The 20,228-nt window shown below is 42.2% G+C and overlaps 1 protein-coding gene across 1 annotated transcript in view; it reads left to right on the forward strand.

Annotated features, from left to right (window-relative positions):
- Window positions 1–20,228, forward strand: part of ADHFE1 (alcohol dehydrogenase iron containing 1) — a 359,867-nt gene that overhangs the window by 70,759 nt on the left and 268,880 nt on the right. Inside the window, exons 3-4 of the mRNA XM_086965816.1 lie at window positions 18,002–18,045; window positions 18,156–18,209. Coding sequence (XP_086821942.1) covers window positions 18,002–18,045; window positions 18,156–18,209 — 98 coding nt within the window. The remainder of the gene's footprint in view (window positions 1–18,001; window positions 18,046–18,155; window positions 18,210–20,228) is intronic.

Below are 20,228 nucleotides of genomic sequence, written 5' to 3' on the forward strand. Positions count from 1 at the left end.
GCAGGAGATTGCCCAGGTCCCCCTGGGATGAAGTTGCAGTTGATATTGTGGGGCCCTTACAATGCGAGCATCAAACTCCATTTATGTTGGTTTTATTGGATTTGTATTCTAGATGGGTTGAGGTCAGTTTGGTAAGGGAGATTACAAGTGAGTCTGTTATCTCCTTTTTGGAGTCTATCTTTAAACGTGAGAGTTTTCCGAACTCCATTCTTTCTGACAATGGGCCTCAATTTTGTTCTGGGAAAGTCGAGTAGTATCTCAGTAAGTGTGGCATAGTTCACAAAAAGATTTCTTTGTATCACCCAGAAGCAAATGGTGCTTTGGAGAGACTCAACAAAACTTTGAAGGAAAGCATTCAGTTGGCGAGGGTTAACAATTTGGACTGGAGAAAAGAGTTACAGAACAGAATTTCAGCTTATCGATTCTCTCCTCACTCTACCACAGGAAAGACCCCGTTTGAACTTTTCAAGGGTAGAGCACCAAATACTTGTTTGTGTCCTGCCTGGATGGCTGCAGACAAGGGTGTAAAAGATAATGGGGTGGGTGCATGGAGAGAAAGGGAATTGGAACTTCAGAGAAAAAGGAAAATTTATGTGGATAGGAGAAATTCTGCTAAGGATTCGAAGTTCAAGGTGGGGGAGGTAGTAAAAATCAGGGCTCCTGTGGGATGTCAAAACTGGTCGAAGTTTTCTGTTCCTAAAACCATTGTGAAAATTTTCAAAAATGCTGTAAAGACGGAGGATGGTCGTATCTGGAACAATAGTCGTGTTTCTCATTTTGGTGGAAAGAGGAAATGTGATGATGCTGTTGCTGTTCCTGATCTGCGTTCTAATTATTCTCGCAAGAGTGTGAGAGTATGTAGGCCTCCTGTTCACTTGCGTGATTATGTTTAGATAGTTTCTTCTTTGCTTTACCTTTTCTTTCTGTTGCCTACTTCATTGCTGGACATGTAAACCTGTTTAGTGTTTAAGTGGGAGAAGTGTGATGACCTGTCATCCTGGGTTTTCTGGTTCCATGTTAGGACCTAGGGTTTGTAACCACATGATCCCAAGGTTCCCATATCTTGTAATTCCATGTTTGTCAGTTGTTAGCTGACTGTTGGTTGGGGCTGATTAAATATAACCTACTGAACTTAATCCAGTGTGAATCTCACTTTATTACAATTCTCTCACCTCTCTTGGGGTCCTCCATTAAGGTTTTCACCACACAATGCTGAACAAGTAATGCCCGATAGAACCCAGCAAGCCAGGAGACGCTCGCTTGAACTCCTCTCTCCCTGCAATCCGGAACGTCCGCGCGGGATGGCTGTACTGTTCCCCTGGACCGCCTACTCGCCATCGGTATGCTCCGTGGGGACTGGCTGACATCAGGGACTCCACAGCCCAAAACTCTTTGGAGCAGTGGGGGGATTGAAATAAGGTGTGGGGACAAGACATGAAATATAGAAAAGCTTGGATCGGACACTGCAGTGTTCTTATGAGCAGCTTAAAAGTGGGATTTCAGCCAATGAAACTTAAACACCCAGTAACAGAGCTGCAAATCTTTGACACCAGGGGACACGATGCAGTGGCCCTTGCTTACTGCATAACAGAGTGCAATTCAAAGTAGGTGCAAACTACTTTGCAGTGGTCTGGCCCGGGACCAGGGTTCAATTCCCGCCTCGGCGGCTCTTGGACTCAATCTCCCCGGACCTGATAATTCTTGTCTCGGTGCCTAGTCTAATCATGGGTCCCACTCTGACTCTGGGCAATAGCTTGCTCAATCTCCACAACGGCCCCAGCAGCGCTTGGATGCCTGGCTTAACCTTGGGGGTGCCCAGGAGTGGACATCTCACAGGAAAGCCAGGAAGGGCTCCACAGCGGTATAAATCCAGCGCTACGAGACCTCCTGGATAGAAGGCGCTATATAAATACAAACACATTTACACAACCATGTGCGAAACCCTTTAATTTCACTACAGATGTTTTCAAAACCTGTACAAGAGAGCCTGTAAACTGCTAGCTGTTTGCTGTAAAACAAAGAACACTTGCCAAGTTAATACCTCTTGTCCCAAAACTGTCGCTACAATACCAGGGAGGGGGCGTGTTTGTGAAGGGGACTCAGGTGTGAGGAAGACCTCAATAGAAAGCAATGCCTGGAGGAAAAGTTAGTAAAGCATGTGCGGCCAACACTGTATTTAAGCTGCGATTTGTATTTTATATATATTTGTTTTCTATAGTATTGTATCAGATCCTTGCCTGTAATGATGTACACTCTTGTCTGTAAAAGTGCTTGCAGGTTCGCTCGCATGTAAATAAACTTTTCACAACGGATTTGCTGCCAATTTGGTTCTCAAACATAGTCCTAAGCCCTGTGCACTCTTCTTTATGGCCTGACCAATGCCTTGCAGCCTGGTTTGCTGAAAGCAGGTGCTTTCAGTGCAAGCAATACAATTCAAGCCATTTGTCAGTACATAAACAAAAACACAGGGCCTGGTAACCTATTCCATCGGATGGTGCTGGCATATTGCCTCGGGCTGTACTCTAGTTGTAGGGTGCCCTACTGCCGGGAGCATTGTCTTCCAGCGGCTTGTCCCTAGAAGAACTGAAGGACAGGAAAGCTGAAAGGGGGGGGCAGGATGCAGCTGGTCGAATTATGATTGGAAGCAAATAAGGAGGCTGCTGAAAAAGGGGCAGGTGAGGGGACTGTCCTGGCCCTGGTGGAAAAGAAGTTGTCCCTGGAGGAGAAGAAGATGTCCTTAGAGGAGAGGAGAAAGGCACATGAGCAAAATCTCAGAGAGCTGGACATCAAAGCCAAGCACGTAGAGTCCAGCAACAAATGTGGTGGCGTACCCTCACTGTCCACTGGAGAGGTGAGAGTTTGCATACTGCAAGACCTTGTGCCCAGCTGTGTGGTGAGAGAGGATATAGATAAATGGTTTTCAGCATATGAGGTATCCCTCAGATTGGACAGTGTCCCAGATAGAGATTGGGAGCAAGCTTGTGGAAGCACATGACCACAGCGAGGAGGGACACCCATCTGATATTAGAGGTGGGGGAGCAGATGTAGTAAGCTCCCATGAAGGGCATTTTACTTGCTAAATTTGGATTGACCCCTGAAAGGTACAGCCTTTGGATCAAGGGCAGCCACACATTCCCAAACCAGTCTAGGGTGCATTTCTTAGATTATTCCAGCAAGGCACTGAGTGGTTGGGCGATGAGCAGCAAAGTTGATGTCTTCACTGGACTGTACAACCTGATTTTGAGGGAGAACATGCTTAATATCTGTATTATAGAGCTGCACCAACACCTAGTCGATAGTGAGCACACTGATCCCAGGGAGCTTACTCAGGAGGCAGACCTCTGGATTTCTACCAGAGTCTGTAAAAAGCTAACTGGGAGTGACCCCAAGAAGGGTGGTTCAGGGTCCCCACAGCAGAGTCAGGGGAGAGTCAAGGGAGGCCCAGAGAAGTCCCATAATAAGGTGGTGGGGGAAAGTGTTCCCATGCCCCTTCTGAGAAACCGGGAGGAGGTTATGGTGAGCGGTGGTCCAGGGCGCCCCATTTCTAGCCCAATACTTTGATCTGAGTTAGGATTCAAGCGGCGGGAACTCTGCCCTAAGGAACCACTCACTGGTGAGAACCCTATAGGAGTTCCCACTGTGGCCTTAGGGGTAAATAGTCCCCAGGGACAGGTGTTAGAACATGCCCTAGCATCCTTTAGTTGGGAGGTGTCACTTCCACCAGGTCACAGTGAATGGAGTCCCACTGTCTCACTGTGGTGTTACTGCTCTGAGGAATACCGGTGTAAGCCAGACCATGGTAGTGGAAAAGCTGGTTCCCCAGATCAGTCTAGCAGGCCGGTATGTAGGGTAACTCGGGCGCAGGACTTGTTCTGTCACATGGCCCTGGTATCCCTGGAATGAGTAGGTGGGGAGGTGACCCAGAGAAGGGTCATAGTTAGTACCCAGATACCCACTGACTGCATTCTGGGGAATGAGTTGCCACCAGCAGTGGAATAGCTAAGAGGGGTGGTCACCCAGAGTGTGTACCACTTCCAAACGGAGGGCACAGTGGCCCAGGTGGAGTGGCAGGGAGAGGAAAGGTTCACCCCATACCCCAGTGGCACCTGGGTTGAGTTGCCAGTCTCAGGCTACCATCCCTGGACTAGTGGAAAGGAGAGTGGAAGTATGGTGCCCAACACCCAGTGCAGTTCCCCCCCGCCCCCCCCCCACTCTGAGAAACCTCAGAGAACCCTGGATAGCCCAGGGTCTAGCTCTTGACACTAACAGCTGCCAATGGCCTCTGTTGGTTCCTGTCCGTATGGGCAGAGTTTTCCTTGGGTTGGGAACAGAAGTCTGATCCAAGGGGTGGAATGAGCCACATCACTTTGTTGGAGGTATTGTCGGCCTACTGGGATGCATCTGTGAGCAGGTTATGAAGTTTGAGAGCATAGCCGAGGCAAGAGTGCATCCACATAATACATTATTGGGTAGATTGATTTCCCACCTTTTGTTAGCAGCAAGACTTACTATACCTCAGGTTTGTCAATTGCCTGAATTCCTTCCCCCTTCTCCCATATCTATGTGGGGTCAAATTTGCAGAACATTTATACAGTGGAAAAACTAACTGCTGTGGTGATGGACAAGATGAACAAGCAAGAGTATGACAACCCCTGGACACCCTTTCACATTTGTGTAAAAAGGTCTGTCTCTCAGGGGTTGCTTCCCCTCCTTCCTCATCCACAGGATGCCCTGTACAAGTCTAGGCACCTTCTTTTTAGTACTTTTATTTAAGAAACAGATGCTGTCACCAGGTGGTGCTTACTCTGTCCTACCATCAATACCCTTACAAGTCTCTTAATTTGGACATGTATTTCCCAATTTTAAGCATAGCTGTGGTCCTAGACGTCCTGATATCCGCCATTGTGACTTGAGTATAACGTTGTTGACTAAGCATAAAGTTTTTATGTGGGGGAGAAACTGGGCCTGAGCAAATGCAGTTTGTTAGTTCCTTCCTGGCAGTGGTTGTATGGGGAAGTGCCCATATCATCTACGAGTGCCCCCTTGAAATAATTTAAATAACTTCCCCATATAAATGTAACTGTGCTCCTATGAGTTAATTGTACTTAAATTAGCTCCAGCTCCTTGTTTATAAATTGTGGTGAAGACCTAAAAGATCATTTATACCAATAAAGAACTGCAAGAAGGACAAATGGAGCACCAGACACAGTGAGGGCTATGGCCTTGCATAAAAAATAATCTGCATTTGGCTTAATGATCTGATCTCCTACCTTTACTTTTGTGCCCATTTTTCTGACATATGGAGACAGTAGGGCAAAGATCACTGATCGAACACTAGGAGCATGACTGGTAATCTGTGGGGAGCTCAAACGGTAGGCCCAGAAAATTAGCTTATTCCCGTTGACTCATTACAAGGTCAATTTGAGGTACAACAGAGACATGTATTGATAAATGGTCTATTTAATGCACACCCAAAGGTATACCCAACTCATCAGGGACATCGGTTTGCTGCAAGTTGCTGGTCCATACCCAGACTCTGTAGAGGGTCAAATGAGAGCCCTGCCTGGATTCACACTCGCCACTCGTCCCCCAAGAAAAAATAGATTGTTGAATATGAGTCATCTTGACTTTCTGGCAAAGTCATTTTTGCCAAAGAGTATGTTATATTTAAAGAGTTGTAAGCAGGGGACTTGTAGGACTTTAAAATGTAGCAATAGAGATAAGGACCAAAACAGGGTTCACCAACCCCTTCTACCTCCCTTGATTAAACCCAAAGAATCAATAGGAACAAGAGGTAAGACTGCTGTCCCTGTTGACAGACCAGTCAAAGCTATGTCCCATAACTAATGCAGACTTTACATAATGCATCATAGCCTATAAGTGACCTCACAGCAATGTTGAATATGGTGAAGGACCTTAATGAATACTTCCAGAAACATAAAGGGAACAATAGGTAATAAGAATCTCCTTCCTCACATTTGTTTCACTGCAAACGTTAGCTGTGGGTCTTCAAAGGATCTTTACCAAACACTTATCTTGTCCAGAGTCAAGATCAGGACATTGTTAAATTCATTGATCTGCTGAATCTTAAAGTTGTCTTTCTGGCCCTCATTTGTCTCCATGTGAAAGTGGGTCTGATGTATAACACCACACATGTGAACATGGAGGAGGGCACCACTCGTGCTTAGTCTGTGTGCTGCTGGAAATGTTAAGTTGGGAACAGGACCTTAAAACAAAAACACGGGTTGGGTGTGAAGCTTGATAACACATCTGTAACATATTAAGCTGTATCACTATGCAAAGAGGTATGAAAGTTACGACAAAAGAGAGAGTTATTCTGCGGTTAAATAAACAAGTGAGAGATGATACCCACATAATAAATCTGTATCAATTCCTTAATAAATCTGTATCAATTCCTGCATACAAGTGAAAGGAAAAAGCTAGGGTAACTAATTTGAAAAGGAAGTGCAGAAAATGTAGTGAGGTTGAAAGCCGAGAAGCCAAATAAACCGTGCGTAAATTCTGGAATAACAGATGCAAGGGAGAGAGATCTCACAGTGAACTGAAATTGCAGTGCGATGCAATTTGTTAATAGCATTTAAGATTTAACCTGCAATCTAACGATATGATAGACACACCGCGTGTACCAAAAGGAAAAGCCCTTTACCATGGTGAGAAACGGGTCTAAAATTCTTACCGGTCTATGCTGTCGAGTAGCCCACTCGACGTCTAGTCTCAGAAGCTTAATAAAAATGCCGCCGCTAGATAAATGTTAGTGAGCGGGTGGTAAAGAAACTGACAAAGTCTGAAAAGAGACGTGCTGAAAAGTGACGGCCATCTTAGAACGGTAACTCATTCTAAAAACGAGTCGGCCATCTTAGAACAGGGTTAGTGTAATGACTCGATGTTAGTAAAGTCGTAATTAGTGTCGAACAGTGATACAAGTGAAATAAAAAATAGTAAAGTAAAAATGGTGATTCGAAAGATATAGATATAAAAAATGAATAATCAGAACAAAATGTGAGAATTGTGAAAAAAGCACAAAAATAAACAGTTCATTCAAATCTAAGGTATTCAAAGATCAAAAGGGAGGAAAAGTCATTTCAAATGTTCATTTACAGATAGCAGGAGAATTCCAAACGGTCATTGAGCCCATAGGGCTTCATTGAGTCAAGTCTAAAAATCCATTCATTTTTCTTTTTGTAGTAGTCTTCTATTCACATCTTGGTTGTCGACGCTGGTGATGGTTTCCAGAACCATGAATTGCAGTTGAGCAATGTTGTGTCTTCGATCATTAAAGTGTACAGCTACAGCTGATTTCTCATTTTTTGTTCTTATATTGCTTTTGTGCTCAGATAATCGGATTTTAATTTTTCTTGTTGTTTTTCCCACATAAACAAGGCCGCAAGGGCACTTGAGTAAATAAATCAGGTTCATCGAATTACAAGTGGCCATCACTTTGAGTCGAATGGGAGTGCCTGCTCGAGGATGATTAATGGTAACGCCTTTGATGATGGCGTGACAATTGTTGGAATTGTGGCAAGGAATCGTTCCTTTGAATACATTGGTGTCCGTTATTTGTGCATTTGATTTTAGTGTTTTTTTTTTTTTTGTTTTTGTTTGTCCTCATTAGCCATTGAGTCGATCCAACTGTGCTCCTATCCGCACGAACAAGAGGCCAGACCCCCCTATAGCACCAAGAAGCCCAATAGTAAGCTCCAAGTACTCAGAGAGTCCGACCCCATGTCACCAGCAGAGCTTGGACGAACATTCTCCCTTCAGACCAGTTCGGCCAGTTGTCCAATAGCTGTACGGTGCCTCCCTTTGGACAGAGAGATTTTAGGCCTAATCATCGGACCCGGGGAAAGAAAAAAAAAAAAAAACCCGGGTTGACTAACTGTCCCTTCTCCAATTGATCTAGAGGTCCCAAAATCTCAAAGATCGAGGACTACATGATCTAGATAGATCCTGCTTTGACGTTGCATATAATGAAGACAGCCACTCTGCATGTGTTGGGGGGTTTATGTTGACCCAGTTTTTGCAGATTTCTCTTCTTGCCAATAAAATGGCGTAAAACAGAAATTCTCTCTCTAATCCCTTGATATTGTCGTTTATTCCAAAGATAATTAAAAACCATGAGCACGGGATAGATGAACCAAGAATAGATTCAAGTGTTGTTCTGACTTCGTTCCAGAAGGTAGCAATGCTCGGGCACTCACAGAACATGTGAAGATCTGAGGCAGCTAGAAAAGAACATTTGCAACAACACTTCCCGGGTTGAAATTTCGACAGGCGTTTGGGGAGATAATACGCTCTATGAAGTCTAAAAAAGTGGTTGCGCCTCAGCCATGCTGGCTTGATAATTTTATAGAGCAGGGTAAAAGATTCCTCCCATATGTCCTCCATATATGGTTCTCCCTCCGGACCCCAGAGTTTTTCCGGGAGGTTGAGATCCCTCTCTCCATCCTCTATGATATGCCAGTAAAAGAGTGCTACTTCCTTTTTCCCGGGAGGTCTTTCGACTAGGATATTTTCTAACAGACTCTCCTCTCCCATCATTGCTTTCTTCTTAGTTTGAATCCGAAGCCAGCTACTTAATTGCAAGTACACTAACCAAGAGAATGATGATGTTACCTTGAAGTTAAAAATTTCCCAATCTATGATTGATCTTTCCACCAGGAGATCGCCCCACTGTGTGATACCTGCATCCAGCAAGACTCTTTTTACTGTGTTGGCTTCTTGTGATGCTAGTCCCGGTAAATCCCAAATCGGGGCATATTTGGATAGGTATCCTATCCCGATCTTAGACTTTATTTGAGACCATTCTTTTAAAGTACCCAACATTGACTTTAATCTAATTTTTTTAAAGAACCTCTGGTGGCCGAACTTAAAGAGAAATCCATTCACTGGAAGATCCGAACCCATTAGCATTGCCTTGTACATAAGCCCATTTGCATTTTCCCAAAGGATCTTAAGTAACATCCTAGAGTGGGTCAGATGAAATGCCCAAGCATAATATTCCAAATCTGGCAATGCGAGCCCCCCTTTTTCTCTTCTCCTTCTCAATTTTTTCCAAGCTAATCTGCTGGATTTATACCCCCAGAAAAATGAATTTATATTTTGCTGACATTTTGCAAGCTGTTTGGTATCGAAGACTAACGGGATGGAATTAAAAATAAAAGTACATTTCGGGAGGATACTCATTTTTATCAAGCTGGTTCTCCCATAGATGGTGAGCGGGAGGAAGGACCAAGCTTTCATCAAGGTTTGAGATTCTCGGGAAATACGGGCTAAGTTGTTTTGGGCCAGGTGTTCTAGATCTTTAGTAATTGTAATTCCCAGGTACCTCAGTGAAGATTTTACCGGGAGCTTGAGATTATGAATATTCCAAGCCACAATTTCGGTTTTCCCTGCGTTAATTTCATATCCCGAAAATTTTCCAAAATTCTCCACTTTCTTTATAATAATTGGGAATGCCAACGCGGGATCAGTTGTGTAAATGATTATATCACCGGCATAGAGACCGATCTTCTTTTCCCAGCCCGAAAAAGTAAAATGTGGAATGTTAGTATCCTCCCTAATAGACTGCGCAAACGGTTCTACATATAAATTAAAGAGAAGGGGGGATAAGGGACAGCCCTGCCTTGTTCCTCGACTAATTTTGAAAGGAGTTGTTCGCGTACCATTTATTAATAGGGATGCTCTAGGGTTATTATACAGTAACCCTATGGCCCTGCAAAAATTAGGACCCAGATGGTATTTTTCCATTATTAAATTTAAATATACCCAGTTTACCCTATCGAACGCTTTTGTAGCGTCAAGGGTCATGATAGCCAGGGGTAAGCCGAAAGTTGAAGTAATATCCGCGGCTCCCACCAAGTCATAGGTTAGGTCGGCCAATTGCCGGCCCCTAATAAACCCCTTTTGATCAGGGTGAATAATTGACCCAATCTCGCTTCCCAATCTCGCAGCCAAGATTGAGGTAAAAAATGTTATAATCATTGTTGAGAAGCGAGATTGGGCGATATGATCCACACTCGGCTGGGTCCTTGCCTGTTTTTAATATTAAAGCTATATTGGCTTCCCCCCAAGAGCTTGGTGGTGTCTCCCCTCTAATCATTATGTTGTTAAAAAGGTTCGTAAGGACTGGGGTAAGAGTAGAATTAAGTACCCTATATAAATCTCCTGGGAGACCGTCTGGTCCCGCTGCTTTACCCTGTGCTAGTTGTTTAATAGTGTTGGAAACTTCCAACTCTGTTATAGCTTTATCTATATTTTCAGTTTGATGACTTTCCAATTCTGGGAGAGTTATATTATTCAACCATTCATTCCTTTCATTTGAATTAGCATTAAGTTCCTCTGTGTAGATATTCTGGAAGAACTCATTAAAGGCTTTCCCAATGGCTGTATCTGTTGACCTACTATTGGCTTCCCCAGCGACCCTCACTTCCTTAATAAAGTTTCTGGACTGATCAGCTTTAATTTTCCAAACCAGCAATTTTCCAGCAGATTCACCGTATTCGAAGTGGGCAAGTTTGCTTGCCTGCCATCTTTTATTTAACCTTTCCTGCAATAGTGTGTCTAGCTTGGCCTTTAATTCTATTTTCTCCTCTTGATTATCAGAGGGGGACTGGTCTGATGATTCTAGATGGGTCAATTCTTGCTCTATATGTTGAATTGCCTCTTCATATTTCTTTCTCCTGAATGAGGCCCTACCTGTAATACAACCCCTGATGAAAGCCTTCCAAGCCTCCCATACAATGACCAGAGAGGCAGAGCCTAAGTTTTGCTCTATTAAGAAAACCGTTTCCTGCATCAAATACTCTTTCTCCTCGTCCTCCAATAGAATTGTTCGGTCAAAACACCAAGATATGTGAGTAGACTTCTGCTCTGATTTTATAGTGAAGAAAATAGCAGAATGATCTGACAGATGTAGAGGCAGATATGTTATGCTTTTAACCTGATCCTTAATAGAAAGACTAAATAGGGCATAATCAATACGTGATTTATGCCTGTATTTATAGTTGTGGTATGAGACTCCCATAGTGTTCCCAGATCTTTGTCTCCATAGATCTATTAAACCAAGATTCGACATACATCTACGCAGTGTATCCCTCATATTGCTATGTACTACGGCCCTAGAGGTTGCAGATTTGTCTAATTTTGGATCTAAGACCAGATTAAAGTCCCCGACCCATATTATGGGGTCAGAGCAAAAAATCAGCTGATTTTGCAGAATATTTAAATAAGAAGGGTCATCCTGGTTAGGCCCATAATAGCTGATGATGGTAACAGCCTTTGAGTATAATTGAGCATTGACTATCAGCCATCTACTGCTAGCATCTGTTTTCCAACCCGTAATCTGGGCCTTTGCTGATTTTTTAAAGATGATGGCGGTACCACGAATACTAGCATTGTGATCCGTAGTTATAAATTTATTGACCCATTTAAGCTTTTTAAGTATATCAGTAATCTCCTGTTTATTCAAATGTGTTTCCTGGATCGCAATGATCTGCGCGGGTGAGTCTCTTAAGTATTGTAAAATTCTATTTCTTCTAGCCCTAACACGCAGACCATTTACGTTCCAGGATAGGAATTTAATGTCTGACATTAATTGTAAAGCTCTTTAACACTGTTTCCCAGCCCTCAACTCTATTAATTTTTTTGGGAGACAACCTATCACTAGCTATATCTCTTTCTGTTTTAGCCAAGCAGTCACTTTGAGACACAATTGGATCCATATTATTCGTTATTATAAAATTCGGTTTATGAGGATTTTTATATTTTGCATTACTCCCCCGCCCCCCCTCCCTCCCCTAGAAAACCCCTGCCGACTTGCTCTGGCATGATGGTTTGCCAGCTTGTCGTCTCTGACATGCTCCCGCTCCATACCCTAGTGTCCATATTATTAATCAATTTAACGGTCACTATGCTTAAAATATAAGCAGTGGTGATACATAAAGCAAAATTGTAGGCCCCTTATCTAATGGCTATTCTATAATAACATATTATTGCTATTGATAATACTCTGATATCCAAGTATAGATTTGGGGAATAGTGTGGGAATCAAAAGATAGATATCATTACAACTTATTAGCACAGAGATTTTGACATGAGTATACTGGGGTGGAAATCTATAGTGAAATTCCCAATTAGTAACCTTTTATAATGTATCACCCAATAGTGTTTTAATAACAAAGTTGTGTATCCTCACCAAAGTGTTAATAATTTCGCGTGTTGTTGTATTTTTTTTTTTTAATTTTTTTTTATGTTCTTTATATTTTTTTCTATTCCTTTCCTTTTTCCCCCTTCCCCCTTTCTCTTTCCTTTTCCTTTTTTCTTTTCCTTTTATTTATTTCCCCACATTATCCCCCCTTTTTTTTTTTTCTTTCCTTTAACTCATTTACAAATATTTACAAGAATTTCACCCACGGTCAGGAGGGTTTGCGTGTTCACTAATAGTGGCAAGTAGCTCATCTGACTTAACATTGTACATTTTATTATTGTACATAATCCTTAGAAAGGCAGGGAATCTCAATTGCACGGTAGCTCCTAGGCTTCTGAACTTCTCCATCCGTTGACCTAATTCCCACTGCCTGTCCAGCGTTGTTCTAGAGAGGTCTGATCTCACTTCAAAAGAGAAGTCAGAGGCTTTCAAAGTCTTGGTTTTCAGGGCTGCGGTCAAGATCTTCTCTTTCAAGGAATATGTTAAGAAGTTCACTAGGATCTTCCTTGGTTTATCCCTGCCCGGTTTAAGGCGGAACGGATCCCGGTGTACCCTCTGAATATCTATTTCTATCTCAGACAAAGTTTCATCCAAGTTTAGAGAGTCTTTTAGTAGGGTTGCAACGAACTTTTTTAAGTCTCCTCCTTCTTTTCCCTCCGGTATTTTTAGGAGTCTCAAGTTGTTCCTTCTGGAAAAATTTTCGAGAGACTCGCATTTGATTTTAGTTTATCTAGGATATTCTTACTGCGGGTAAATGCAAATCTTAGTTGTTCTTGAAAGATCGATTTAAAATCAGGTTCATTCGATAAGATTTGCCAGTGTTTGAGAATGGTTTGCTTGTAAGCATTACTTTTCGTAGAGTATCTTGATACTATCACTGTACGTTTCTCAGTCAATTTCTTAGTTCCTTTCAATAGATCGGTACGTGATTTGACATTGCATTTATTTACTGATTTTTCCAAGATGTTTAAGGGATATCCTCTTTCTTGAAAAATGGATGTTTACCACCTTGGCCACCTCCAAGCTGAGCTTTTCGCCATTGTGTAAAGCTCCAGGGATCCCTTTTTTTTCCAGAACAAAAAGACCTGGGCTCCCTTTTTGGATAGTCAAACTCCCTCCGTGCATTTAACTCAATACCAATGATCAGCAAATAATTTAGAAGTGCAATATGAAAATTTTTTAATGAATAATTTACCTGTAAATGTATGGCCAGCTGGGGGCATCTTGCCGCAAGGACTGCTTTAGTAGAGTTGAGTAATAAGAACTCCTGATTCATGAAAAGGATAGTGCCACTCTGATCAAAACGTTTGGAGACAGAACCGAGAAAGCTCTACCTCCTAGATGACTCTCCCTAAAATGAGGAACTGTTGCTCTAAAGTGGAAGACTGAAAAAAGCAATGGTGAGGGCAGGTACCACCAAATTCAGCTCTGAATGGAAGGAGCACCAGTAGCACCAAGACCCCGATGTACCAAGCATAAGGACTTAAATTCACTTCTTTCCTCCACTGGGAACTTGCGGTGAGCCTCTGTCACATGGTTGAGCCAATACAGCTCAAAGACTACTCTAACAGCCACATTCTGAGGAAGCTGTAGTTTGTTCGAGGTCTTCTGAGGTATCCCTAGATGGCTTGTGTTAGAATAGCCAAGACTAGACCGATTGGCTGCAGCTACCACAAGGGCACTTATCTGGTGAGGGACACCAGGAAGGATCTTTCTCCCTACCGGCATCAGCTATGACTAGTCACTAATCCTCATGGCCTTGGCTGAGATTACCATTTAAACTATTCATACCTCCTGTTCTTTTAAGTTTGAAGAGAAATTACGTATCATGTTTTAGAAGAGGTAATGACTCTCCATCTTTGCCTTTCATTGTTCAACCTAAAGCTTGGACTTGAAAGATCAGGAAGACACCTTGGAAACTATGAACTGGGAAGATGTCTGCCAAAGCATCAATTATTGCATTTTGGAGATGTATTATTATTAGCTGCTATGCCACTGTTAGGCCATTTGTTCAATATTTATATCAAACCAACATTCAAGGCCATACAAGTAAGAAGTTGCCTAGCTTGGAAAAACTATGCCTGGGTGTCTCTTTCATTGTCCAATAAAACCATTCCAGAGATCTTCTCATGTTTCCCAATCTAGAGAGTGGCATTTGTCTGTTACCCACCCTCTAATTGTATTTTATTGCTGTATACACATTTTCTGATAGTATCCATCAGGTAGGTTCATTCCTATAAATTAGTTGTTCTGGAAAAGCCTGTGGACTAATTGTATAGGTACTGCTATGTTATGTTATGAGTAATTGTATTGGGTCTTCCTTGACTAGCATGGCCACATAATGGCCACATAATGGCGTCATGATTTCCAGATAATGGTTGGGTGTGGTTGCTACCCAAACACACGTAAACAAAGGTTTCTTATATTTTTAGTTTACTGATGGTTTGCTTTTATTAGCATGAAAGTAAAATTCGTTTGCTACACATAAAAGTATTTGTACTGCTCTATATATATATGGAAGAATGTGCCGAAGAACTTCGCTCTCTTTTTGATTAACTCCATAGTCTGTTGTTCATTGCTTATGCACATTGTTTGTAAACAATCCTTATTAGCCAGGTGTATGATTATGATGCCATGCTGTGTGCATGGTGATGTAGTATATATAAGGCAACGTTTATGAGTTCTATGATTTAGGTTGGTGTGGTGGGGAAAAGTGCTTTGAATTGACCACGCTTTCCTAGCTGTAAGGATCTGCAGCTGTATTATGCTCATGGTGGTATCATGCTTTTGCTATGAGAGTGAAAATTACTTTTTAAATAAATTTGACCTCATTAATTTATGACTATCAATTAATGATACACAAAAACACACTACTGACCATAAACATCACTACAAATAACAAAAACTAAATTTGACTTGAAACATTTTGAACGATAAATTCGAAAATCATATACCATATGTGATACTAAACATATCAATAATGGAAAGGGGCGACCACTCGGTCCCCCCGAACGTATGGTGGAGTACCCCGATCCCCCCGGGAAGCCATCTTGGGCGGGAGGCGAGTCTCGGCTGGTATGCCCGAAGCGGCGTAGCCTGGGCGCGCTTTCTCCCGCCCTAGAGTGGGTTGTCCTAGACACTGAAGCCGCCAGCCATGCCCCCGGAGGCGGGCAGAGGCGGGTTTACGCCCGCCGGAAGAAGGATAAAAGGAGCAACAAGCCTAGGAAGCATCCTCTTGTTCCTGTGCTCTGAAGCTGCACCTCCCCGCTGCACGTGAGCTCGAGACGGAACGAAGAGCCAATTTTGACCCACCCACCAGCCCCTGGAGACAGCAAGTGGTTTTGAAATAAAGTTTTGATGTGGTAACTCGATTTCTTACAGGTTGTTGTGATTAAAGTGTGGTTTTACTATGCAATAAAGTGAATGATTCCTTACAGTATGTTTTTTCGAATAAAGTATTGTTGCACCAGTGTTGATCAATGATGTTCCAATAGTCATACTTAAAGCGGTTATTGTTTTGTTTTTAATTTAGTATTGCTAGTTAATGTCGTATTTATTTTGGTCGGGCGGTAAGGTCATGATCGGTGAGCAGTAATTGGAAGATCCCTATGGTGGGGGCGTCACCCATTACGGATGGGAGCGCCCGGGGGGAGGTGGCCATTGGCCCCTCAACGGGGAGGCGGTCCCTTCTAAGGATGGGACGCCGAAAGGAAAGGGAAGGCGGTCAAGGCCCCTCCCTGGATAGGAGGGGCTACGGTCCCCTCCTGGGAATTTCCCGGGGCCAGGACATCTGCGACGGCAGATGTGGTAAGTTGTGTGGGGTGGGGAAGGGGTTTACGCTACCTTCTAGACACCTCACACGAGTCCTCGGACGACCATAAAATGGCGTCGAGTTCATTGGGGCCCCCGTCAAGTCAAGGGAAATTGGTATGTGCACATGAGGTACAGCCCTCTGTGCGGTCGCCCCTCGCAAGTGAGGGGGTAATTCTGGTTAGGGATCTGACACCGGTTACGACCTTGCCGTTGGCCCTTAACGTTAGGATGTACAATTTTAAGTTAAAACGTATTTGTAGGATGTTAGTTTCGGCTAGGAGAACCTTTGTATTAGAAATATGTTAAGGTTAGCCAAAACATCGTAATGTGGAAATAAAATTGTACATAATATGAAACTGTTATTTTAATGTTTTTGATTTTGTTTCATATTTTAATAAATACGCCGGGAGGGTCACTCCCTCCCGCCTTCCAAAAGTTCAGAACTGTTTCCGGTTTCCCATCCTTGGGGATTGTGTTGAGAGGGGGTGGCGGGTATCTCAGCCATATAAAAGGCAGGACTAGTACACATTGTACAAATTGAAACTAAAAGACAAGAAATACAAAAGTATTGATTTGTGACATACGAATGTGATTGAAAAGTTACACAGATACCAACATATTAGGAAATAAAAATATGAACATAAATAACATATAAACAGAAACTTGTTTCAGCGTCCAAAAGAACTAAAGAGGCCCTAAATAGACATGTGATTTTCATTCAAAACATGGACTTGTCTATTTGAGAAGGAAACGCTTATACAGTTAACGTCGATGTTTCGACCCCTAACATATACGAGTGTGGATGGACATCACCACCATGGGGTCTTCATCAGGGCTATAAACTCAAGAGAGTTCAGCCTGTTATTGTAAATATCTCTGGGAGAAATATGGTGAAAATTGGATTGCGCACTCTCCACTTAGAGTCAATCAAAGCCTCAATCCCTGGAGTCTTTTTACCCCAAGGCCAGTTAAAAGAATGAGCCAATTAAAGGCATTCCAACACTGCAGATACCTTCTGCTTCAAAACAATACTTTAAGGAGCAACCAGTGCTTTCTACGTTTCTCCTGCGTACTGTTTAAATCAGTAGTGCTCGGCAGCGCGATCCAATTTTCACCATATTTTTCCCAGAAATATTTGTCATTTGTAGTAATATTTATGGTAAGTAGTGTGTGTTTGTGTATCATTAATTGATAGTCCTAAATTAATGAGGACAAATTTATTTAAAAAGTAGTTTTCGCTCACAGCAGAACCTCTTTCTGTATACTGTCGATTTCCCAGGTTTTGCATGATACTGGGACACCCCAATATTATTATTGAGGTATCATGGTTCTGTCTTGTGTGTTCAGTTTGGGTAAGGCAAATTACAAGCATAACGGTAAAGTTGTTGTAGTAGGAAATGTTGGATGGGAAATGCAATTGGGTGTCTGTTATCCAGTTTTGTCATATCGGAGGTTCATTGGGTTCAATCCATGGGATCTGTTAACTATATATTGACTGGGTAATTGTGTGGTGCACTTTGGTGTAGGTGCTTTATGTAGCATTGAGATAGCCAAACCGGATCCATGTAGTCTGCATATGGGAGTTTATGGCAAATAAGAACTATTACTAGATGGATTCATCAGTGCATATTTTATAATGGGGCAAAGCACACCACATAAAACAGTGCAGGCTTTAGAAACAATAATGCATAGTACATAATGTGGTGTTTTCATCTAACAACTATGTGATGTGTGATAGAACTAATAAAACATTTGAAATGGTTATGTTAGGATTCTAAGGAAATATGTGCTTGTCAAGCCTGTTTGTGTGTGGGTTTGCGTGTGTGTGGTTTCGCATGCAACTCTTAATACAACACTGCAGTTGAATTGCCGCTCCTAAATTCCAGCCACAAATTGTTTTATTTGAAACCCTGATGCATTTGTTACTTGACTTGTAGTGACAATTTTGTGTCTGTCTTGCAGCTCCTAAAAATGATACTTCTGGGACAACAGACTATGCATTTGAGGTAGACAACCTTCACAAAGCCTTAAAAAATGGAGCTATTTTTTTTGTTTAATTTCGTCATGGTTTAAATGGTCTTGTTTGAAGGCTTTTTTCATGTCTACTTTTTCCTAGATGGCTGTTTCCAGCATACGATATGGCGAAAATGTTACCAAGGAAGTGGGAATGGTAAATAAGCTCATCAATTTTACAACCATGTAAACCTTTTTAATATGTTATGAAACTAGTAACTACTTTAAAATAAAATTGTGGCACAAGAAAATGTATCCAGTTAAAAACGTATTGCTAAATTAAAGTTAAAGAAAATATCGGAGATTTCGCTAGTTATGATAAGCTGTGAAAATCACAACTAACTCCTACCATGCGCTGCTCGTGACATCATACATGAAACCACTTGAGATCTCAAATTACATCATCAGTGACCCCACTGATTAGGTCTCGAATGACTGTATTGATGACATCATCTGATATCAAATATGAGATCACCAGTGACACCATCAATGAAATCAGTATTTCATCATAGTTTATGTGTGATGCTGAGTAGGTGAAATAGAAGAGTATAAGAAATAGAAGACCCACTCTGCATGTCAAAGAAACTGGACATGTCTCTATGCTAGATAGGGCTGTGCACAGTGTTGACTTAATGCAAGGTGTGGCCTTTTGTTTATGCTGTGCCAAGTGCTCATACCTTCCACACCTACAGCACTGCTTTGGCACATTACCAAAGTATCTGAATCCAGGGATACAATTTTGGTGGCCATAGTTGTTTCAGAGATATTTTTGTAGTTGTCGATAAATTTCAAAATAACCAGTCTGCATAGCCCACAGCTCATGGTATTTGGCAATGTTGAGTGGGATCTGTGGATAAGGGGAAACAGCCTTAACCGCAATGCCGGAACCATGGCATTTCTTTAGAACAATGCCTTTGCAACGAATTAGTCTCAACAACAAAAGTTTTTACAATTATTTTTTTAACCATGAATTTGCCTTTACCACTAAGGACTTTACAATGAAAATGTATTTCACAGGTAAGAGTATTATGTTTGTGTGTGTGTGTGTGTGTGTGTGTGTGTGTGTGTATATGTGTACACACACATATATATTTATATTTACTGAAAAAAACAAAGGTTACAGGGACGTTCTAGTTAGGTTCAGATTTTACACACACAAATCCATTGGAAATTTATCAGTTCTAGTTATCTCAAGTAACTATAACTTGTGCCCTAAGGTTACTATGACTTGCCCCCCATCATGTACACTTTTCTCATCACTAATTTCTCCTGCAAATGTTGCAGTGATTTTATCAATGATGTCATAGAAGATGGTAAGAGTGATGTAATATATGGGGTAATTAGCAGTGCATGGCGAGGGCATGAGTTATAGGTAGGGCACGAGTTATAGTTGCTTGAAATAACTAGGACTATATCTACAAAATTTCTATTGTTTAGTGTGTGTAAAATCTGAACTAACCTAACTATAACGTCCACGTCCCTGTAATCTTTGGGTTTTTTCAGTGAGTTTCTACGGTTTTTTAATGTTATTTCCTAACTATAACGTTCCTGCATCCTGGGTGTTTGAGGGTGTGTGTGTGGCTGTGTGTGTGTGTGGCTGTGTGTGTGTGTGTCTGGCTGTGTGTGTGTGACTGGCTGTGTGTGTGTGACTGGCTGTGTGTGTGTATGTGACTTAGTGTGTGTGTGTGTGTGTGTGTGTATATGTGACTGGCTGTGTGGGTGTGTATATGTGACTGGCTGGACTGGCTGTGTGGGTGTGTGAGAATGTGTGTGAGGTGCTCTGTGGGTGTGTGAGTGAGTTTGAGGGTCTGTGAGTTGGTGTGTGAGTGGCTGTATCGGTGTTTAAGTGGGTGTGAGTGGTTGTTTGAAAACTATGTGGGTGTGTGAGTGGGTGTGTGAGTGGATTTGAGGGTCTGTGAGTGGGTACATGAGTGTCTGTGTGGATCTGTGAGTGGTTGTATTTTTATTTATTGTGGTCTGGCTCTGCGAATCCACCCGAATCAGGGAGGATATGCGCATCTTCACTTGGTAAGAAAAGACTGGTTTTTGGCCAATTGTTTTACCTTTAGGGGTCCCTGACAGACCCCTCCATTCGTACCATGTGTCCGGGTACCTCTACCCTAAACCCTTCTATCACTTTTTAACTTTATTTGCCCCGCTGGAAATTGAGTCCCGG

The sequence above is a fragment of the Lissotriton vulgaris genome, chromosome 4_1 (genome assembly GCF_964263255.1).
Source record: "Lissotriton vulgaris chromosome 4_1, aLisVul1.2, whole genome shotgun sequence".
Lineage (NCBI taxonomy): Eukaryota > Metazoa > Chordata > Amphibia > Caudata > Salamandridae > Lissotriton > Lissotriton vulgaris.